Source organism: Emydura macquarii, unplaced genomic scaffold (assembly GCF_026122565.2).
Source record: "Emydura macquarii macquarii isolate MOO-44397 ecotype Brisbane River unplaced genomic scaffold, CSIRO-AGI_Emac_v2 contig_295, whole genome shotgun sequence".
Taxonomy (NCBI): Eukaryota; Metazoa; Chordata; order Testudines; family Chelidae; genus Emydura; species Emydura macquarii.
Genome location: NW_027130432.1, coordinates 7,759,268 through 7,782,082, shown reverse-complemented (window position 1 = coordinate 7,782,082; position 22,815 = coordinate 7,759,268). Strand labels below are relative to the sequence as shown.

General features: G+C 38.9%; 1 protein-coding gene across 1 annotated transcript in view; it reads right to left on the bottom strand.

Annotated features, from left to right (window-relative positions):
* Positions 1-22,815, bottom strand: part of MMP2 (matrix metallopeptidase 2) — a 44,048-nt gene that overhangs the window by 7,293 nt on the left and 13,940 nt on the right. The window contains exons 6-11 of the mRNA XM_067551408.1: positions 18,608-18,781; positions 15,265-15,438; positions 13,610-13,765; positions 9,905-10,034; positions 3,113-3,249; positions 313-472 (exon numbers count right to left, since the gene is read on the bottom strand). Of these exons, the coding sequence (XP_067407509.1) occupies positions 313-472; positions 3,113-3,249; positions 9,905-10,034; positions 13,610-13,765; positions 15,265-15,438; positions 18,608-18,781 (931 nt within the window). The remainder of the gene's footprint in view (positions 1-312; positions 473-3,112; positions 3,250-9,904; positions 10,035-13,609; positions 13,766-15,264; positions 15,439-18,607; positions 18,782-22,815) is intronic.

Here is a 22,815-nt window from a genome sequence, read left to right as displayed (position 1 = left end):
TGTATTGTCCCTTCTTTCCCCATTTTTATGTCTAGTGCTCTTCAGGTATAGTGATTTCAATGGTACAGATGGCAGTTAGATGCTTAACTCCCAATGATTTTCACCTGACTGCTCTTTGTGCTTTTGAAAATCTCCTCAGAGATTGATTTCAGGTCTTGTCACCTACCACCTTGTCTTTGTGCTACCAAGGAGTATAACATTGTTAGGCAAAACATTTTGCAACAAACACCTGAGCCTAATGAGAACCAGTGTCCCCTGCTACAGCTGTGAGCTTAGTTAAGGGCACACCACCTTAATTGTAATGTGTCTTACCTCCAAAACTTGTCTCCAGCAAAAATGTATGTCTTCTTGTTTTTGCTCCAGTTAAAAGCTGCATTGACGTGTTGTACCTCAGGAGGTAACCCCAGACTGGTGAGTTTCTTTGGATATCCTCTCTCCAAAGTACTGGCCGAATAAACCCAGTACTCATTTCCTAAGTGGGAAAAACACTTAGTTACGTGACAGTTGACTCTGGGGACTAACTGAAAAAATTGTTCTGTTTTGTGACACTTTATAGGACCTTTTATCATCCTGGAATAATGTGTTCCAGTAGGCAGAGCACTGGATTGAGGCTCAGGAATTATGGTTCTATTCCTGGTTCTGGCATTGACCTAGTGCTTGGCTTTGGACATATAGCTTCCCCTGTCTGTGCCTCTGTTTCCCCTTCTACTTGTCATCTAGCTTGTCTATTTAGATTGTAAGTTTACTGAGACAGGGAGTGTCTCCGACTATCATCATGCACAGTACCTAGCACAATGGGGCCTTGATCTCAGTTGGAATCAACGATAATCTGGTTGGATGATGAAGCAAATCTTCAAGCAGGGCAGTCTGAAGACCACATGTGGCCCACCTTCTCCATGTATCTGTGGTTTGTTTATTTCAGAAATTTCTATTCATCTATCAGGTTAGCTACAAGAATACTGCATATAAAGTGGTCGTTTATATCTATATTTTAAGAGGCCCTGATTCTGTGGTCCTTGATTAAACAAAACTTTTTAACATGACCCAAAATACATGCAAATTGAGGGGCCAAATTCTGCAACCTTTACATTGATTGTTACCTTACTCAGTGAATATTCCCATTGACTTCAATGAGTTTACCCACCAATGACCACAAAAGCTTTCACCATGAAAGAGCATTTCTATGGACCACCTTATGATGATGATTATGAATGTCAGAATGCTTTTCACTGACTTCTCTAGGAGTTGGAGCAGGAACTAAATTATATAACATAAGAAAAGTGTAAGACGCAGCATTGAAATTCCTGGCAAGTTCATAGATTCACAATTTCAAAGGCCACAAGGGAACCTAGTGATCATTTAGTCTGACCTCCTGTATAAGGCCACAGAGCTAACTCAAAATAATTCCTAGAGCATATCTTTTAGATCAACGTGTAATCTTCATTTAAAATTGTCAGTGATGGAGAATCCAACATGACCCTTGGTAGATTGTTCCAATGGTTATTTGCTCTCACCATTAAAAATTTACTCCTTATTTCCAGTCTGAATTTGTCTGGCTTCAATTTCCAGCCTTTGGATTGTGTTATACCTTTCTCTGCTAGAGTGAAGAACCTATTATTAAAAATTCCCTGTGTAGGTAGTTATGGTCTGTAATCAAGTCACCCCTTCACATTCTCTTTGTTAAGCTAAATAATTTGAGCTCTTTGAGTCTGTCACTATAAAGCCAGTTTTCTAATCCTTTAATCATTCTTGTGGCTTTTCTCTGAACCGTCTCCAATTTATCCATATCCATCTTCATTGTGGGCACCAGAACTGGACACACTATTCCAGCAGCAGTGGCACCCGTGCAAAATAGAGGTAAAATAATCTCTCTGCTCCTATTTGAGATTCCCCTATCTATGTAGCTCAGGATTGCATTTGCTGGTTGGCCACAACATCATACTTGGAGCTCATGTTCACCTGATTATTCACAACTCCCAAATCTTTTTCAAATCTCTCCTGATTCCCAGGATATAATCTTCCATCCTCTAAATCACCAACTTGGCCACTCTGGATCAAAATTTGGATGCTCCTGTACAAAGGATTTTAGGATAGTTGGGCTATAGGCAGTTTCCTACTTTTAGTGTTTGCTAGTCTTTTCTGTTTAGAATTTTTCTGAAGCAATTGCAGTTCCTTGGAAAATGTAAAAAGAACAAGAACAAAAAAACCACAAAACCAAACCAAAAAAAAAATAAATAAAAATCCCCAAAGTCCCCCACAATCAACAATATTCATTGGAGATGGAATATCAAAGCATTTTGACTGTTCTGAATTTTTATTTTTTATCCTGTAGGCTAACTCCAATAGCCATTCAGACATGTGGAATAAATTACCAGTACTTTTTCCCCCCGTGCAGAAAATGTACAGCAGCATCAACCATGTGTTTTTTACATGGTTGGAGATGTTTAGTCATGTTGCTGTGGATTCTGGAGCAGTTTTTCTGGCTCAATTTTCCAAACATTGAAAACAACCTCCCAGCTGCATTAGTTTGGCCAGGACATATATATATAACTGCCTTAAAATGGACAGTATACTGATTCCTATTTACTCTTATCGTCTCCCATCAAGCTAGCTCGCATGCCTGCATGCATCCTCTGCCTGATGAGTAATCCAGGTTAGACTCCTGGAAAGCAGAGTAGGAATTTGTCTTTGGCAGACAGTAGAGGTGGAGGAGAAGAACATGGAAAGGAATGGAATTATGTCTAAAATACTCAGTGATTTGCATTGATACTCTAGCTGAAGATGAGGGTGACATGGACAAAGTGAAGCGTGACATTCAGTGAGAGTGAAATGCCTGAGCATTCACGTATGATGAATCAATTCTGCATGTTGGTGAGCTCTTCTTTCAGGATGCTAACAGCCTTTCAGCTCCCAGTTGGTTAATGGCAGTTGAGGATGCTCAGCAACTTGCAGGTTCTGGACCTTCAGTCCTCGGAAAGGAATCTGACATTCATAACCATTCTGATATGGCAGCCCTCAGAGATACATTTCCCTAACCCAGCTTAGCATTTAAAAGAGAACGAATTTGAATGCAGCACTTATGCAAGCTATGTTTACAACTTCAAACCAATACCTGAAAAAAACACTGTCTTCTCTTCCTGAGGGGCCTCATAGACAGCATCGATTTTTTCTGGCACCTCAGGCCAGAATGTAGCAACAAGCAAGGGACCTGTGGGTTTATTTCGGGGGTTTACAGTCCTCCACATGAATCTGAGCAGAACAGAAAATTGCACAGGATTTACAATGAACTGATTCATCAGCACATCTGTTTCTCATCATTTCTGGCAACGGCATATGCGCTCGCGCGCACTCTCACATGGTCTAGCAACAGCAGCACAAACTTATAACTGCTTTGCTATACATTCAAAACACTGCCTGAGAGGTTAAATGAATCATCCTCCAGCATGTTACTGAAATGGTTGAATAATCTGCCACACGTCAGAACTCCACTGAAATGGTGTAGATTGATTGCTGAAGGGTTCACGTTGCTTCTCACACCAGAGTAAAATGTATTCTGTGCTTCATTTTTACAAATAAAACCATTTACAAGGCAGTTAAATGATTAGTTATCCTGCTGTTGTGTATGGAGCAGATGGACAAGCATTTGACAAATGCAGACATTTGCATTCCATGAATTGCTCTTGCAATTATTATTGTAGTGACTAAAAGTTCAAATCGAATAACTATATATCACGCAGCTGGGAGGAGAGCTTGCCTGTAAGAGCAACCTTAAGCATTAAAAATGTTCATTGAGAAATGCTTATTTTATGTACAAGCAACATCCTCATTTGATTTAAGATTTTAAAAGCTGTAATTATCTTTAAATGGCAGTGCATTGTGTAGAAGGCACATGATATTAACAAAGGCACTACTGTTTTCCTCCCCTATTGAAGCAAAGCCCTTTTTTTCCCCAACAGAACAAAAGCTTATACCAGTCTGCCAATTTTTGTAAGATGAAAAATCAACAAGCTAGCTGAAATCCTCTTGCAACATACATTAGCTGGTAGATAGTAAACTCATTATCAGGTCAAATCCTGCTTTTGTCATTCTGAAAAGTAAGAGCTGAAAAAATGTTCCATTTTTTCTCACCCCTACCTGGAATCCTTATGAAATTCCCAGAGACTGAAATTATATTTCAGTTTTGCCTAAAAATTGGAAGATCGGACCCTAAATGGACTTTATAGATTGCTGTACCACCATCAATGGAAAAGTGTCTATGGACAAATGAAGCTAACAAGGACAAATATTTAGAGCATTTTCATATGCATTGGCAAATATGGTAGTTTTTGTCTCATTTCTAAAATGAAGCAATTTTGATAATAGGATGTAGTAGCTGATATGAACAAGAGAGCAAAGAGCTAAACATATGCTACTTTTCCTCTTTTTTACAAAAATTATGGTACATATAACCTGAGATATGGTCTTAATAACTGGGATAATGATGTATTAATGTGGTCTATTTTTCCACTGACAAACATATCAATTAAAATTTGTATTATTATTTTAATGAAATAATCAGAGTAGTTATAAAAGGACAAAAAAACCAATGTAGTGATGGACTCTAGGAAAAAGGTCCTTGTCCTATTGCCTATTATATATTTCTTTTTTTTCATAGAAAAGTAGATCGCATGTGGCATGAGGAACTCCATGTAACACATCTCTGGCCACTACATTTATAGCTTTTAATAAATAATTATGCTTAGAGAAGGACCCAAGCTGCAGAATTCTGATCCATGTTAGTGACTCTGCTCCACTTTGCAAAGTTCGGACCAGATTTAGGCTCTAGTCAGAGAAAAGGGCCAGTGATCCATATCCATTTTAGTATTCTGAACCTCTGAAAGCCCAGAAGGGTTTGAAAGCAGGGATCTGGTTCAAGCCCATCTCCAATAAATGGAGCCCATCAACATATTTTTGACGCAATAGTTTTCTGTTGGAAAATGCAATTTAGTCAAAATGGATACATTTTGTGGTTGTTTTGATTCCAACAAAAAATTCAATGGCAAAATGAATAGTTTCAACTTTCTTGTTTCAGTTCAATAATCTTTGAAACATTTTGTTTAGACTTTTCTATTAAATGTTAATTTTAATATTGGCTGTTATATATAAATATGATGCATACAATATATTATGTTTTTACATTAGTAAGATAAAATGATTTGATGGCTCTAGATTTAACTTTTTTGGACTTTTCATTTTGCAGGAAGTTTTGAAATGTTGACTTTTTTTGTTCTAATTGGGAATGAAAACAAATTTCTAAATCTTGGTGTTTCCTGCTGAACACACATTCCAGTTTCTTCCCAGCTGTACTGATTAATAAGATTGCTTTCATACATCCTCATTGGAAAGGCTGGCAGGCCTTTTAACACAGGAACTTTCGCTTATGTATAGTAGCACAGACTCACTGTATTTCCCTTCCCTCATTTCTTGATTCCACACACATTTGTATGGTGAGAAAAAACAACAAGAAGTTTCTTTTGAAGAGTCCATCTAGTCTTTCTCTTTGGTCCTCACTCAGTCTTATATCTATGTGATATAACAATTGAATTCTTTGGTAATTTTTATTATTAAGTTGAGTGACTCACAAAAGTCAAAGGCCCGATGATTCAGTGTTATTTTTGAATTCCAGAAATGGATCACAAGGCTGTTTTCGTCCCTTTCCCCCAGAGGTTGGGAAATCCAGGAGATTGACAGGCGAATGATTTCCAAAGTAAAACAAATTGTCCTGCCCTCTCTTTGCTAAACGTTAGATAAAGTATGAGTCAGTTTGAACAACTTGTTTTAGTCTTTATACTGTTCTTGGATCAACTGAGTTATGCTGAGTGCATTTTAAATTTCATATTTTCCTATGATTTTGTATATTATAAAATGTTGACCTGACATGGCTGATGCCTTGTATGTACACATTCATACACTTGAAACTCATGTGCAAGTATTAAGAAATCCATGTGAATAATATAGTTGATTAAAGCAAGGCAGTTGTTAATTACAGTAGTGCTATGACTTGCACTCCTTCTAGCAGCTGCCAAACAAAGACAGGATGGGAGAGAGTTGAAAGGTAACTGCAAGAGGCTGTTGCTGGGCTCGACAGAGGTGCCCTACATTAGGAAAGTATGTATGGTGTATTTATACCCCTGATAACCACCTCTCTCTTTCCCAGGACAATGAATGTAGGTCTCTTTGGGAAGCTTCAATTTACAGGGCTGGAAAATTGTTTTTAGGAGGATCTGTTTTCAGAGATGGCCTCTACTTGCGAATTCCATTTGTGCTAGAAAATGGGGGCCGGACTGAGGCTTGGCTGAAAATCGGGCCCTAAATATGATAAATGTGGCATTGGAATATCAATTTTAACACCACACTTCCAAAATGGGGTGGGTTAGCCCCCAGTCAGGCAGGGTTTGCAGACTTCTCAAGTTACTTTTGGGCAACGCAGGGTTTACATAACAAATTTGACTCCATGGATTTTTTTTCCCCTGCATTTAAACTTTTTTGTTGTTTTGTTTCAAGGTGATGGATTGTATTGAAAGCCACGTGTTTCACTAAAAGGAAGCCTGAGCGAAGGGATGCCTTCCAATATCAAGGCTAGCAGAAGTGTGTGCCCTATGTGTGGTAAACAGGAAGTGGGTCAGGTCCTGGGGTCCAGCCTTTTGCAGCTCAGGCATGGAATAGTCCAAAGGCAGATTACTGCAATGTTCACTGTCCTTGGACGGCTTGTGCCACTGTCCAAAGCCAGCAAGGGACCATTCTGCAGCTATACAGCCCCAGATTATAGGGAAACCCTGGCCACACATACTTTTCTGGAGGCACAGGAGCTTCTAAGATGCCCCAAATGGCATGGGAAATCTCCTCTGGCCCCTTAAACCCATAGCAACCCAAAGCAGTTTCAGCAGGCCTTGTCTTTATAATCTCTAGTGTGTTCCTCTCTCCTCCATCCCAGTCTCTGTTACTGGACCAGAAACCCAGAAACAGAGCAAAGTTAAATCTTCAGGATCATGGCCCTTGATTCTGATCTCACATGAATATATGTTGGGAGTAAATCCCTTGAATGACTGGAGTTATACCAGTGGAGTGTAACACAGTGGTGAATCAGGCCCCAAGACCTTGCCTCTCCCTTCTGTGCTATCTTTTTCTCTGAAAGGGTGATCAAAGAACATGGCTTAGGCTATATTATTTCACAGAAAATCAAAAGTGTTTCAGCTGAAAATTAAACATGGAGGAGATTTCTGGGCGTACAACACCAGCAGGCACAAATGATTATTAAATTGCCTGAGACTGGAAGCTCCACTGCAGCTATTTTGTGAGCATGCCTAGTTTGGTTATTCAGTTCTCTTCAGTGCATCCAAGTCTCTCATGTTTCAGCAGAGCACATATCTGTGGTGGTTACTTTTGGAACAAAGCTAAAAGTTTAAAATGGGCTTTGTGCCTTGTTTATCTGGGACAATAATATAACCATTGACATTCTGACTCAAGCCAATTTCATATTATACAGCACTGCATAAGCAGTTTTAAATGAGGAAGTCTGCTTTTTAAAAATGAAAGTTAGATCAGTTTTCACATTTTCAGATGTTATTAAAAAGCATAATTTCTAAAATTAATTTACTCAAATAGAAGTGAATGTGTATACATATGTACTCCCATACACATATGTGCATGAACACATTGACTGGGTCAAAGATTTTTAAGGCTAGAAAGAACCATTATGATTATTTAATCTACTCTCGGTAGACTAACACAGTTCTCCTTTTCTATGGCAATAATAAAACATTGGATTATTGGAAGAAAAAAATGTTGCAGTGTTCTTTTCACTCTTTTATTCGGTGTTACTTTTTGCACCTCTTAGACACTGAAGTGGGATGGGTCAATTCCATTTGATATTTGAGTCAGCTTCACTTTCTGGTCCAAACTCTGAGCTGTTGCTTGAGGTTGACACATACACGTACACTATATGCACGTGCCCAGAACATCAGCAACAGGCAGAGAATGCCTGGTGTAACCATGCATGGAAGAGCACAAAGGTGCTGTTTATACTCCCCCAACTAGAACTGGTTGGGAATTTTCTGGCTAAACAGTTTTTCATCAGGAATTACTGATTCATCAAAACTGAAATATTTTGCAAAACTTATTTGTTTTGATGCACTTCTGACAAAACATAGGTGGGTTCCAATGGAGCCCTGCCTGGTTTTCTGCCAACTTGCCTGATGTGCTGCTGGGTAGCCCGGGCTTCCAAGGCCAGTGGCTCTGTGGCAGCCCTGCCATTCAGACTGTCTCTGAGATGGGGACCTCAGAGCTTCCAGGCTCCCTGTCACAGAGACAGGCTGCTGCAGAGATGGGATCCTGGAAGCCCTTGGGAGCTTAAGCTCTAGACAAACCTCTCAGCTCTGCAGAAGATAGCCTGGAAGCCCTGACAATCTGAGACTCCCAGCACTTCTAGGCCCCTGGCTCCTTGTCGTTTAAAAAAACAAAACCAAAAAAATATTATTTCTAAACTCCCCCCCCCACCCCCCCAGATTTCCCTTCCATGGGAAATTTCAACATTTCCACTTTGTTCTGAAACAGAACATTTGTTTCGTTCAGACATTTGACGTTTCCCTTGGATGGACATTCCACTTTTAGACCATATCTACCCCCACCCCTGGAACCTAGCCCATGTTTGAGCACCCTGAAGGTTGCACCAGCTTGCGTCAGAGCCACTAGTGGCCCTGATGAGCCTTTACAGCCGTCTCAGATCACATTATTATTTAGTGGTGCTGGGCTCTCCCTGCGTTAAATCATGAGAATTCTGTGTTTGTGTCATTACAACCAATAGAAAGCAACTGCCCAGATAGATGACACCATAGTAGTGTCTGTGCTGCAGCTCATCATATATTTATTAGTGAAGCTCTGTCTCCATGATACAGTGTATACTGATGGGTCATTAGAGTTGGCCTGAAATTTGTAGCTTTGTTTTTAGATAAATATATATTGCTAGCAGATATTTTTCCAATTTCCTTGTAACTAGATTTGAAGATTTTACCAAGATCTAAGTGCAGACTGTGCACAGTAAAATCCAAGAGACCAACCTCTATTGAACTTTTTTCATTGAAAATGGGGAAGTTTCCATTGCTGGAGTTACAGTACTTAAGTTGATGCTACACGAGGTACTCAGAAATGGTTTGTAGGGAATAAGTCCTTCATTGGCAGGGGATGGGTTGGATCAGTTAATACATCCATTCCATCTCTAATTCTGAGAGTAACGTTACAGAGAGTGAACCACCAAAGGTTTGGAGTTTATGTCTGGTTTGAATAAGCATTCAAAAATTTGGCTGCTTCTCTGAACTATTTGACCCTCTTGGGATGAATTCATCCGTGGTGTCACTCAATAGAGGCTGGTGGAGAGACATCAAGGATCCTTTTTGCCCTTTCAGTTTCCAAAATGGTCTGGAAATGTGATGAGAACAGGCTTTTTTATGAGGTTTCTGGCATTTCTAGGTTCTGATCCTGGCCAGAACTACTGCCAGCACAGTCTTTGTCATGGCTTGGCACTAGCAGTCCCAATGCAGGCCAGAAATGAAAAAAACCCACAAAACCTTCCAGAATCTCAAAAAAGTTTGACTTTGGTTCTGTGTAGAGAAAAAAATTTAGTATAATTCTTATTTTATATGAACCAGCTTCACCCATCCCTAATTTTCTATATAATCAGGCATGAATGTTGTAATCTTCTTTCCTTTATGAATCTATTGGGATACTTTTCCATACCTAAGCATATAAAAGGAAGGGCAGGCACTATGTTTGATTATAACTCTTCAGGTATTACAGAATTGCTTTGACAGTATAGCACAAACTTTCCTTCTGCTCCAAGTAATTTCACTAAGCAATTTCTCTCACTTACCTGTCTTTGAAGAAAAATGTTTCTCCTCTAATTTGTGAGATACCATCAAATACAATGTCTTGTTGACATAACATTGGGGTGACTGGTCCAAGTGTTGGAGCTGGACCTGGCCCAAAATCAGTGGATCCTCCTACAATGCAGAACAGATTGGTACTGTAACGTTCAAGAGTATTGTTGTTCTAGTAATGTGAAGACCCCAAACTGCTATAAATCGTTTCAGGGAAGTGATCACTTCAGTTCTTTGGAGGTTATATTTATGGAAATAAGAAAATGTTTCAGAGGAAGTGTAGTTCACTGGACAGAGCATTAGATTAGGACTCAGAAGATCTTGGGAGGGGGTCTATTCCTAGTGCTGCCAACAGCCTGCTGTGTGACCTTTGTCAAGACATGTCTCTTCTATGTGCCTCCTACCCATAATTGATCTAGTTTATTTAGTCTGGAAGATTTTCAGGACAGACAAGTTTTGGTAGCAATTGGCAGATATTAATTTGAGGATTTTTTTCCCCAGTTATGGGATAATTTAAAATATAACAAACTAAAGTTTCTCAAAACAACATTATGCCACTGTATTTGAGCTCATGTGCAGATAATTCTGAAGATAATACCATACAGACCAGCTTTTTGTACTGCAGTTTTTCCAGCCTGCTAATTGTTTGCAAGTAATAAATACACATTTTGAGCCATTTTGTAGCCTTTCTCCCCTCATTAAGAATCAAAATGTTCTCTTCAAAACATGCACTTTGCCATCTGTTGTATTTTATTTTGTTTTGTTGTTTGGCTGCAGCTGCATTGCCTTGTGAAGCATCTGGCTGCTCCTTCACAATCAGGTGGTTGTACATCATTAAACAAAATGTGACTCCAGCTGATCTGATGTAGCTCTGAATAATGCTAGAAAATGTATAATGAACATAATCCCAAAAGCAAAGTACAAGTTTGTTTAACTCAAAGATTTTTAATTTTTGTGAAGTATTATTTCAGTCAGTTAAAGAGGCAGGAAGGATGGTCTTCTGGTTAAGGCTCAGGCCTGGGACTAAAGAGACCTGGGTTAAATTCTGAGCTCTTTCACAGACTTTTTCTATGAACTTGGGCAAGTCACTTAACCTCACTGTGCTTCCCAATTGTCACTTCCCAATCTTTTGTTAGAATGCTGCATTCTTTTCTCCCTCCATCCCTTTGTCTTCTCTATTTAGAGTGTACAATATCCCAAGCAGGGATAGCTTTTTCTATGTTTATGTGCAGCACAATGAGGTCCAATCTTGGTTGGGCTCTCCAGATTTTACACAAATAATTCATTTTAATTAAAGAGCCCAGGAATTGGAAAAAATGAAGATCTAAGTCAGATTTTGTATAAAAGAACTTTTATCTGGTAATTATCTGGCATTATTATTTTTTCTAAGTTGTCCATAACTAATGAATCTAGACACTGATAACTAAGAAGTGATACAGGTAGAAATCTGAGAAGCATGGTATGATCCTCTCAGAGTGATCAGCAGCCTTCTATTCAGAGATATTTGCATCCCTACCGGGTAATTTAGCAAATCTATAGATTGAATGATCAAAGTTATATAACAACCACCATGCAATATATTCTAAAATGATCCCTGGAGAAAAAGAAATATAAAAAATATAATATAAATATATACCGTAACTATATAATAAATAATATAATAATATTATAATTAATTATATTTATAATATATAATTTACTATTAATATATAAAATATTAAATATATTATAAAATTAAAATAGTTATATAAAATTAAGACATAATTATTATTAAATATAATAAATATATAATACATATAATAAAAATAAACACTAAAGATGTATCCAGAATACAAATATCTGATACCCTCTTTTTTTCCCCACAGACATCACAAAAAACATCTGATATATACAGATATCACCTCCCACACATTATCTACAAGTGTTGTTCTTCCTGTTGTACAGCCTAACCGTTGTGGGAGGTGCATTTACACTGATCACCATCTAGGTCAGAAAAAATTAGCTGCACCTCTGTGATATAGCACTGAAAATTAGGTGCATTTTGTTCTTTAATATCTTCCTCTGAAACATTCAACAATGGCCACTACTGGAAAAAGCATAACCAAAATAGATGGATCATGGACCTGTTCTGGTTAGGTAGCTCCTACATTCCCTTTCCCCCTTTTAAGTTTGTATGACTTCTTTCTTTGCAAATTTTTAAGAACACTATCACTCTATATAGTTCTCAAACTCATCATCCTTGTTGTGCTTTGTAACAGCCGTTCTTGAAAATGAACCCTATCTAGTTTGGCCAACTTCATGAACGTACAGACATTAAGATAACTGCCTCTCCGTAAAAAGCTGCATATTTTGTTTACTCGGTCCACTCTCCAACTAACTGCATGGTGCCATTTTTGTTTCTAGCAATCCATGGGCACTCTTGAATTAATTTCTTTGATCATGTATGCAGATTGGCAGGACAGTGATAGAGGTAACACACTACATATTATATTTGCTAATTCTGGTCCATCATCAATAAATTAATCAGGTGAGGAGATTGATTATTCACTCATCATTCTGAAACTTATCAGGAAATACAAGAAAAATCTGTCATGTGGAGAATAATCACTAAATTGGCCAGAATGGAGACAAGAAACTTGAGAAAAGCCACTTTTCCCTCTAGCACAATTTATTTTAATTTTAAGCACCAGCAATCCCCAGCTTCTGAGTCTAGTGTATCCTTAATCAACAAGGTAGAATTGCTCATCTTCTGAAGCATCCTATTTGAAAAAAAACAGTACGAGGATGATGATGTTATGTATGTGTCTCCATCTGTGAAAGCGCTTTACCCTCTTGTATTGCTTTTAAACAAAAAAGGCCTATGGAGCACAGACTTAAATGTCCTTTACAGGCTAAAAGACTGACCCTCCTTAGTTGGTGTCAGAAGAAGAAACCTCTATCAGTCATTAACCTCTACCACCCCATTGCGTCTAGGAAACTAAATGAAGAGAGAAATATCTAGCATGAAGTTCTCTCTGGTTGATGATAGGTAGTATGCTGTTCTTGGGAAAATTCTAGCCTCACATTAGACCCAGGTTCTGCCCTCAACTATGCATGCACATCTCTCATAGAAATCTACAGGAGTTGCACACAACCATGAGGGCAGAACTAATCAGGATGTCTAAGGAATTTTTCTTCCAGTGGAATCTCCTGACCGTCATTGTCAGGAACTACGATAGGGGTTATCAAACTTTGTCCATACTAGGATCCTTTCACGCCCTTCTGCCCTTTAGTTGGGATATAGCTGAGACACCCTCCACACCAGCCCATTTAGCAATATGTAGGGCAAGCTGATTGTGATCCCCTGACACCTGGTCATGACCCCTGAGTTAGGGACTCCATGTTAGAAGGCAGGTAGCCTACAGTTCCCAACATGGCATTTCATAGCCAAAAAGAGAGAGTGCATTTGAAAGTTCCACATAAAGATTTGGGATTAACCTGTGCAGCTCTGGGGCTTTCACAGCTCAGAAGCTTATGTGGTGCTTGTTACTGAATTGAGCCATTAATGGGGAGTAGGAATGCTAACAAGAGTGTGGCAGGCAAGGAAATGGAAATTTGCATCTCTAAATGGTCGGAAGTGCGCATTATTTACAATAACATCTGAAAATAATAGGTTAGCCTGTATTGTATGCACTTTTGATAAATGATGAATACTTTACCATAAAGTTCCTGGATTCCTTTAACGTCATCCTGAGAAAGTCTGAAGTTCTTAGTAAAGGTGTAGATTGGAGCCATAAGAGCTCCTGGGTCCTCAGAGTGCTCTAGTCCCATGGCATGGCCAAATTCATGAGCAGCAACCAAGAAAAGACTGTAACCTGAACAACACAATGAGTCAAAACAAGTTGCTTGTACCTGAATAAAGATATACTGCATCTATTATCCCAGTCCCATACCATTGCCGCTCCTCCTCTCTCCACCAAAAGATTCCCATAATAAATATTGTTTGATGTGGAATTTCATATAATAAACCTTTAGCAGCCTTCAGTCACACATGCCATGCATGTTACCAAGTTTTAGGAAATTTCATTAGACAAAAAAGTTTATTCTAAATCTTAATCTATAGTTGACTCATGCATATTTTTTTCACTGTCTCCCAAGTAAAGTGCCCTTGAACACTGACTTAGTGCTTCTGAGAAAAAAGGAAGTGGTTCAAATGAAATGTTTGATTTATTTAGCATGGAAGAATTAAACCACAATCTGGATCTTGAATCTTGCTTGCAATGATTAAAAACCATCCATGGGATGGATATACAGATCTACTGGGCGTGTGGGTGTGGGGGTTTAATCTTATTTTAACAAAACAACTGTTTTCACTATTTGTCTTGGCTGAATTGAAGATAAGATGAGGAGGGAGGAGGCCGTGGGTTAGTGCCATAGCCTTTACTTCTGGATGTCTGAGTTCAAAACCTGCCTTAGATCACTAATACTTTTGCACTGCCATCTTAGACTCTAGTACATATTTGTCAACACAAAGTCATCACCACCATAATCCATATTAGTACAGAAAGGTATTGATTCAGTACTGTTAAAGTACTACTGACAGGTGAAAAATCATCCAAATTACATAATGGCAGCATTTTATTAACAGTTAGCAAGTCACAGTTTCTGAATATATCAGTTATTTCCTGCTCTAAGAAAATGGAAAATGCTTCTGTAGATCAGGTACATGAATCTAGCAATTGTTGGTAAAAGTTGCAAATACTGCACTAAAAATATCAAATTTATTTACAAATAACACCAAAGATTATGAAAATGGAAATAATTTTTTTTTTAAATTTGCTTTTCCCACTTTTTCTAGAGTTTTTTTTGTTTTCTTTTCTTTTGTTTTGTTTTTTTACATTTCTTTCAACTTGGGGAATACCATTAAGTACATTTACATTTATATTTAGTTTCAAGTGTAGTCAATATCACATTCTGATGCTCATGCACTGTCAAAATGCTGCATAATTTGAGTTGCTAACCCTTTAAGGGAACATTTATGATTAAAAACCTGTTTCCTTTGCCCTCTTTTAAAAATATCATGCAAACATTTTTATTAATTTATTTTGACAAGCTTTTTACAAAACCTAAGTCTGGGCACCAGATGTGATCTGAGAATATCTCTTTAATCTTTCATTTTCAAAAGTAAAATAAGCATTTCCAAATTTTTAGGGAAAGTAACAGAAATGTACATAAATTATAAATATGGGCCCAAGCTTATCCTGAATGTAATGCAATTTGATACATTTTCTTCTATCATTGTTTAGTCTGAGACAGAGGAGAGAGTAATACACATTGTTAAAGGGTTTCAGGTATTTGTTTGAGAAACTGTTACCTTGATCTGGACAAAAGCCCCATTTGCGGTCATCATCATAGTTACTAGTGGAAGCACACCACATCTTGCCATCATTACGTCCAGCACTTGTGCAGGATTCATACTTATTCCCAAGGAAAGTGAAAGGAAATACACATGGAGCTCCTTCAGAATTTCCACCAACTGTTGACATTGCTATGGGGAAACAATATTTAAATACTGTAAGTAGAGAATCAACCAGCTTTTGTGACATAAAACTGACATCACCTTCTCTTAAATCATACATAAGCACAGAAAGTGACTGGAAAATCTGAACTTTGTTAACAAACATGGAAACTGTGATAGAAAATGACAGTTTGAAAAAGAAATTGCCTGCAACCAAGGAAAAGAGAGGGAAAGTCTAACTGTCCCCACTGAAATACAGTTTTTGTCTTTAGCTTCAATGGGAATCAGAGTAGGCCCAAAAACTGCAACTGGCAACAACTTGAAAGAAGCAATTACTTTACTGCAGCTCAATGAGATGTAGAATGGAGGGGGAACTGTTTAACAAATGACCCAGTGTTAGTCTGATTCGTAAGACCTTTTCTGGTAATGCTTTCAATTGACTTCCATAAGTAGATTTATTGATGGAAACTTTATCACGTTGTTATATATCAGATTGTGAAGTGTCACACTGATGTTAATTAGCTTCTGAGGACAAAAAGAAGATTTTAGAGAAGTCAGGACTTGTACACTGAAAAAGATGAGGTGTTTGTCCTGACAGAAAGGATCAGTTTAAAATCTGTGGTTTTTAAACAAACTCTAATGAAAAGGATATAAGCTATATGTGATACTTGCTTTGGAGTAACATTTCTACCTTTGGTGAAAAGTTCCAGAGGAGTAGCCGTGTTAATCTGCATACAGCAAAAACAACGAGATGCATCTGATGAAGTGGGTTGCAGCACACAAAAGCTTATGCCCGCAGAATTTTTTTAGTCTTTAAGGTGCTACAGGACTCTTGTTGTTTTTATTTCTACCTTTGGTACTCACAGAGACATATGCAAACATATATATACACACATGCACACACACACACAGACATATGTGTCTTTGTGTGCAAACGTGTGTGTATTTGAGCATAGTATATCAGGAAGACCACAGTTGTATTTAAGTGTGCATCCAAAGTAGAAATTATACTCTAAAGCAGGTATCATAAACAGAGACTACCTCTCCCCCCTTTTAAAAAAAATCATTTAATTGCCATTTTAACACAAGTACAGTACTAACTAGTTGTTGTACAGTCACCTGCACAGGATTCAAATAGTTGGCAGGCTAACTTTGCATTAGAAATTTAAATACATAATTATTTAGTGCTGAAATATATGTAGTTCTGCAGTTATGAAACTCCAGCTAGTAGTCTTCAATAATGCATGTAATACACACAGTACAATAACAAAAATATTTCCAAATCCCAGTCTTAATGCTAATTGGGGCACATACAGTCAGTGTTGATTTGTTTGTTTAAGCGGTAGTGGTTCCTGGATGGAAGCTAATGCAAGTACTAACATTCATTTTATATCAACAGTTTGGTTTATATGAACTTCACGGAAACATGTAAGACATTTAGGCAAATGAACTAAGGTCCTAAGACTCAAATCCTCCACCTACCGCACTGAAGTGGGTGACAGGTTTACAGGGGCCACAGAGACCCAATACAAAAAGACTCCATATTTCCTTGCATGCCATCTCTACAACTCTCTGCACTGGCGGAAGGCAAGGGATCCAAAATTAGAACAGATCCACTGGACCATAAATCTGCTTAGTGGCTAGCCCCTAGACGGTAAAAATAGTGTGCTGCAGCCCAGCTATGTAGGCCTATAGGGCGGGTATTCCTTCCTCTTATTCCTCATTGTTTAATGGGCAAAGCCTTTTTTTCTTACTTGTGGTTTCAAGATTTTGGCCATAGGCTGTTATTAATGTTGTGGGAAAATCCACAAAGCAAACCCCAAACCAGCCTTACCTCTCTTCTTTTCGCAGTATAAAATCACTACCTCCAGCATGAGGCCAGAGTAGTCAACTTGGGAGTTGTGTAGGCAGGGCAAGGTGTGTAAGACCCTGCTGTGAACTATGGAAAGAGGCTCCATGACAGCTCTGATCAGGTCAGTGAGGGGCCCCTGGGAGAGATGAAACTGGATCTGCTTTTAAATATGACTAAATATGCCATATGGTCATTCCACTTCCACACCCCCTGTACCGAGACATTGAGGGCTAAAGTGGCGTAGAGGGCTTTGTGCCATAATTTGGAAAGAGCTATTATATTTACTACAGATCTATATGGCAATGGTCTGCAAAACCACAAAGCAAACCCCGCCATATTAACCTCTCCTCTTTTCACAGAGTGAAAGTCACTACCTCCTGCATAAATCTTGTGCATGAAAGCTGTACAGTACAGATCAGAACTAACCCCTTGAATTATGGCCATGAATATGTCTTTCTCCCTCATCACTCTAGTCACCCAACTAGCAGCGAATATGTCCATTCAGATTTAATCAGAACCGCACTCAGAACATTGGACTAAAGCGCAAAGCTGAAGCTCTCCTGAGGTTTGAAAGAGTTTGCTTACGTTTTTCTAATGCAAGCAAGTTGCAAATAGCAACTTTCCCAGATGCCTTGGCTCTTCCAGCTTCCAGCTGGAAATGGAATGACCCACAACAACAGTAATATATCTGAGGTATACCGTATATGCCAACCAAAGTATGGCCCGAATCTGTAAAAATATTTGCATACAATTTTGCATATATCCTAATCAAATGAAACATATCTTGTACTGTACAGCTTTCTATGGTGATTTTCAGCTCATTGACTAACACTTGGGCTGATAATCCAGAGATTTATATATCTGGGGCCTGCTGGAAGAGCACACTCAGTAAAGGGGTCTGAATTCTGGAATCCACTTCCCTTTTTGTCTAACAGAGCACACCCCCCCCTCCCCCACCTGCCAGGCATACTGAGCAGCTATTTTATTTTCTCCGACATTTCCTGAGATGCAGAAAGGATTTGATTTTTTTCGGGGGGGGGGGGGGGGGGGGGGTGCATTGGATGGTAATTCAGTAGTTCTTTATTCTTGTTAACTGACATTGCCTTGCTTTGGTTTAATATAATATTGCATATAAACACACGTGTATGGGCTTATCTATAGGTTATATTTTGTATGTGCCTAAAAGCCACAATCAACACATTTTCAATAAAGTGGAAATATCAACTTATGTTGTGGCATACATGCCCCTAACTCAACTACTTTTAACTATTCAATTAAAGGATGGAAAATTACATGTGCAACATATAGATCAATGGACCAGTATATCAAAATCAAATTTTTCTTTACCAGTCTCTGGACAGAATCCATATTTCTTATCTCTGTCATAGTCTTCAGTAGTTCCACACCACCGGTATCCATCTGTCCTTCCCTCAGTTGTACAGCTGTCATAGGATGTGCCTTGAAATTTGAAGGGGAACTTGCATGGCTGTCCTTCACTATTTCCACCCATCGTGAAAAGAGCTGCAAAGTGAAACAGAAAAAACTATTTTAATGGGTAATTATATAAATTATAATTACAAATTGGTAAGGAAAACTATTGGTGATTAATTATAGTTTTATGGTGGCATGTAGAGGCCCCAACTGACATGTGCTAGGTGCTGTACATACACATAGTAAGAGACCAACACCGTGCCAGAAAATTCATGATCTAAACAGACAAGGGTGGGAGAAAGGAAGGAAGATCTTAATTTCACAGTTGGGGGAACTGAGGCACAGAGTGAGATTAAGTGACTTGTTCACAATAATTAGTAACATGGTTCAAGTGAAGTCCACTGGGCTGATCAAGTTTATGGCAGCATATCCTTTATATCCTGCCTTATAATATATTACTGCCTATTTGTAGCTAATATTTCTGCTTCAAACTACGTTTTGAGAGAGTGTTCCAAGAAGTTAGCTATTTTCCTTAGTGTTTTGCTAATTTATTTACACTGTGCTACAGTGGTTGATAAAATAGGATCTTAACCATGTGTGCAGGTTTGTAGCCTGCCTTTATCACGCTGGATGACAATTTTCCTAATGGGCATGTTATGTGAAATTCCTCTGTTTGTTTAGTCTGCAGACTACAATGGAAGATAAAAGCAGGGGAGCCCATACCCTGGAATCTTTCTTCTCTCGCTTTTCTTTCCTTTAGCATCTCAATAGCTCTGCTTTACTTTCCTGAGTGTCCATATAACAGTCACTAGATTCTGCAGTTATTGGCACTCTGTAAATATCCAAGCTAGATAGATTGAACTTCACTCGTCTGACAGGGAGGGACAGCTGGACATGGACATGCCTTCCCTGCCAATCAGTGTTCTTGGACACAGCATGCTCCTTTTAAAGAAGTTCAGGTTTTCATCCTCCCTCCCTCTCACCCACCCAAGCTCCATGATTCACAATTATACATAAGCTGTCTATAGTATAAATGGGGAAGGAGAGTCTTGTAGTAAAGGCACAGAACTAACTCTATGTCAGGAGATCTGGGTTATCTCCTCAGGTCTTCCACAGACACCTTGTGTGACCCAGGGAACGGCAATTAAATGGTCTTGGCCTGGTTTTCAAAAATATATGTGATCATGGGTTATGTATATGTGGGCTAGTGACCTGGTATCCACCTAAAAGGAGCATCAACCCCTGCTGAATCCTGTCAGGGTCTTCTGCTGTGCAGCTGGATCTGCTGTGATCAGCAGTGGCAGAAAAGTTCCAATGGGTACAGAGCTACCAGTGAAAGGAAACACTCAGAACATTGCAATGGGCATGGAGAACAAAAGGTCCCCCTATGAGATTAAATGGCCACATGTTACTGCCTCTGTTGGATGAAGCACACTGAAATGAAACACCTCAATCACCGGGCAGGATATTTCCCCTAATTTACAACCAAAGTCTGAACAGAGCAGGAAAAGACAGCAGTGTGTTTGAAGATTATTTTAATACTTTTCTGTACTATTTTAACCACATATCCTGATTTTAAAAAAAATCACTTCAGGGCTAATAACTGACCATGTTTTTAGCAGTGGAAAAACAAGGGAGGGAGGCTTAATGCCATATCCATGCTTCCCTGATCTTGCAATCAGCAACATCAGGAACCTTCCTCTAGGAAAAACCGCAGCCTTCTGAGATCTCTGGAGCTGAAGATGCTCTGGTAATGCACTAATGTGCTGGGGGAGCTGGGCAAAAGTGAGTGTCTGGCTCAGTATTTATGTCTTAAATTCTGGTGGTGAGTTAGTCAGGACACATGAATTAAACATTCCAGTGTTTATTCTGATTGGTGAAAGATTTTTAAGAGAAATGATACAGTTGGAAAGCAAAATGAAATTGAGTTGTTTGGGTGACTCACTCACTGCATAATCAGCTTCCAGCTGCAGATCTGGCAGCCTCTGTCTCTGAGTAGAATTTTTGATTGGTTTAAACATGGATAAGTAGCAAAATCATATGGAAAGTCAGTACGATATTAAGTCACAGTCAAAATAAGGTTCTTCGTTTTGCCCACAGGTAATGACATGTGATTCTAAAAATCCCTTGTTCCAACCATGTTTTTTAAAGTTCTTACAGGTTACGTTTTTTTTAACTTAAACCTCTTTGAGTTTTATCGCAAATGAAAAATAAAGACAGAGACTGTATCACTTGTTCAGAGAACTGAAATAAAGGTATAGTTACTTATCAACGTATCATCAAGGGCCTGATTCTGATGTTAAAGCAGGGCAAATCAGGAGTAATGCCACTAAAGTCAGCAAAGTTATGCTGACGTCAGAGTAGAATCAGGGCCAATATTTCCAGCCCTCAATTAAATGTCCAGCCTGTGAGATGTGCAGCACCCTCAGCTCTCTGAGGAAAATCTTTCAGCGCTAAACAGCTCTCAGCTGCCTGGTGTATGTGGGACTGAGTCATGGCATTTGCAGCCCCTGTGGTATCCCTCCACTCCCCAGAGCACCTACTCTGAAATTCAGTCCGGCTTCACATGGGCCTCATAAAATGGGATAAAAGTTCGTTACACCTTCCCTGCCCACTGCACAAAACAAAACCTTTGGGTTTTATTCTCATTTACACAAAGAGCCTTTTATAGCACTTGAGCAATGCAAAGGGGCCTTCAAGTGGGTTGTACCCTAGGCCCTGTTACATTGCCAGAATGTTATCAATGGACTTTAGTGTAAATGAGAACCTGGGCCATGTATGCTTAGAAGAAGAAGTGACTATATATGTTAGATGACAGCTGTGTTGGTATTCTGAAAGGTGCAGGTATAGTTTTTAAAATACCTTTACTTTCTCTGGGCAGAAGAGCTTTTAAAAAGCCTTCAGTGCAGATTCAGAGCTTAAAAAGTTCTTTTAAACATTTCACATGTATTCTCTGGTTACATAATTTTATAGGAAAATTAAAGAAACTGACTTAAGAAATAAAAGATCAACCTACTGCCAATTAGAAAACTTTCCTGACCCAACAGACTCCATGATGTAAATCCCTGATCCTGCCCTGTTTGAATGTATTGCTCAGTTTTAGAAAATGGTGTCTTGGAATAATAAGTGAACAATACCACAATGTGTTTAACAAAAAACATCTGTGCATAGTTGTTCAAGGCTCTTGCAAAACAATTACATCACAAATGAACAGCTGAAAACCACCAATTCCATTTTAAAACATTGACACACCAGCGTTTTGGGCATGCAGAATCCTACCTGCCCTTGACATTTGAAGAGACTGTTGAAATTCTCTAACCGTGTAACCAAGACGCATGAATGTCGATCTGTCTACTTCCCTACAATCTAGCCATCATCCCTGTGGCATCTGAGCACCTCTCGTATTTTAAAGAAGTAACAACCGCAATTTCTCCCTCCTCCTCTTTTCCAGCTTGAAGGAGAAGTAACTTGATGAGTTTAGAGGAGGGTGATTTTCGGGAGGTGGAGAAGTTGGTGGAAAGATTGAGGGCTGGTCTACACGGTGCAGCAAAGAGACCTAGCGGGGCATTATTTGTAGAATGCTCTAATGTTCTGAACTCTAACTGCCCCATGTAGACCCTCCTGCCATACTCTAAAAGGTACCTACTGCACATTAATATGATGTGAACTAAGTACCTTTCAGAGTGCAACAGCAGGGTTTACATGGGGCAATTAGAGCACTAGAGCGCTTTACAATATTGGCATGCCCTCAGATTTTTAGAAATGAAGCCGCCCACTTTATCACCTCAGAGCTGGAATACTGAAGCATGTGGCACTATACCTGAAAAGTATTGGTAACTCTGAAGAACCCTGGTTCATTTTGCTAAATGTTCTAAAAAGTGAGCCTGAGAAACATCTAAGATGATAATGCCTGCCTCTGATCACTCGTAGGATAATAAGGCTGACAGGAAATCATTGCAAGGTAGTGTATGAGAATGCTTTTTTCTACACAACAGCTATTATGGTGTCTCAGAAAATTATGGCTGCTCTACTGACAAAATATATAAATAGAAATACCCATGTGGGCAGCTATTTTATGTGAGCCACCACTGATCTCTGCAGTACATGTCACATGATAGTTAGGG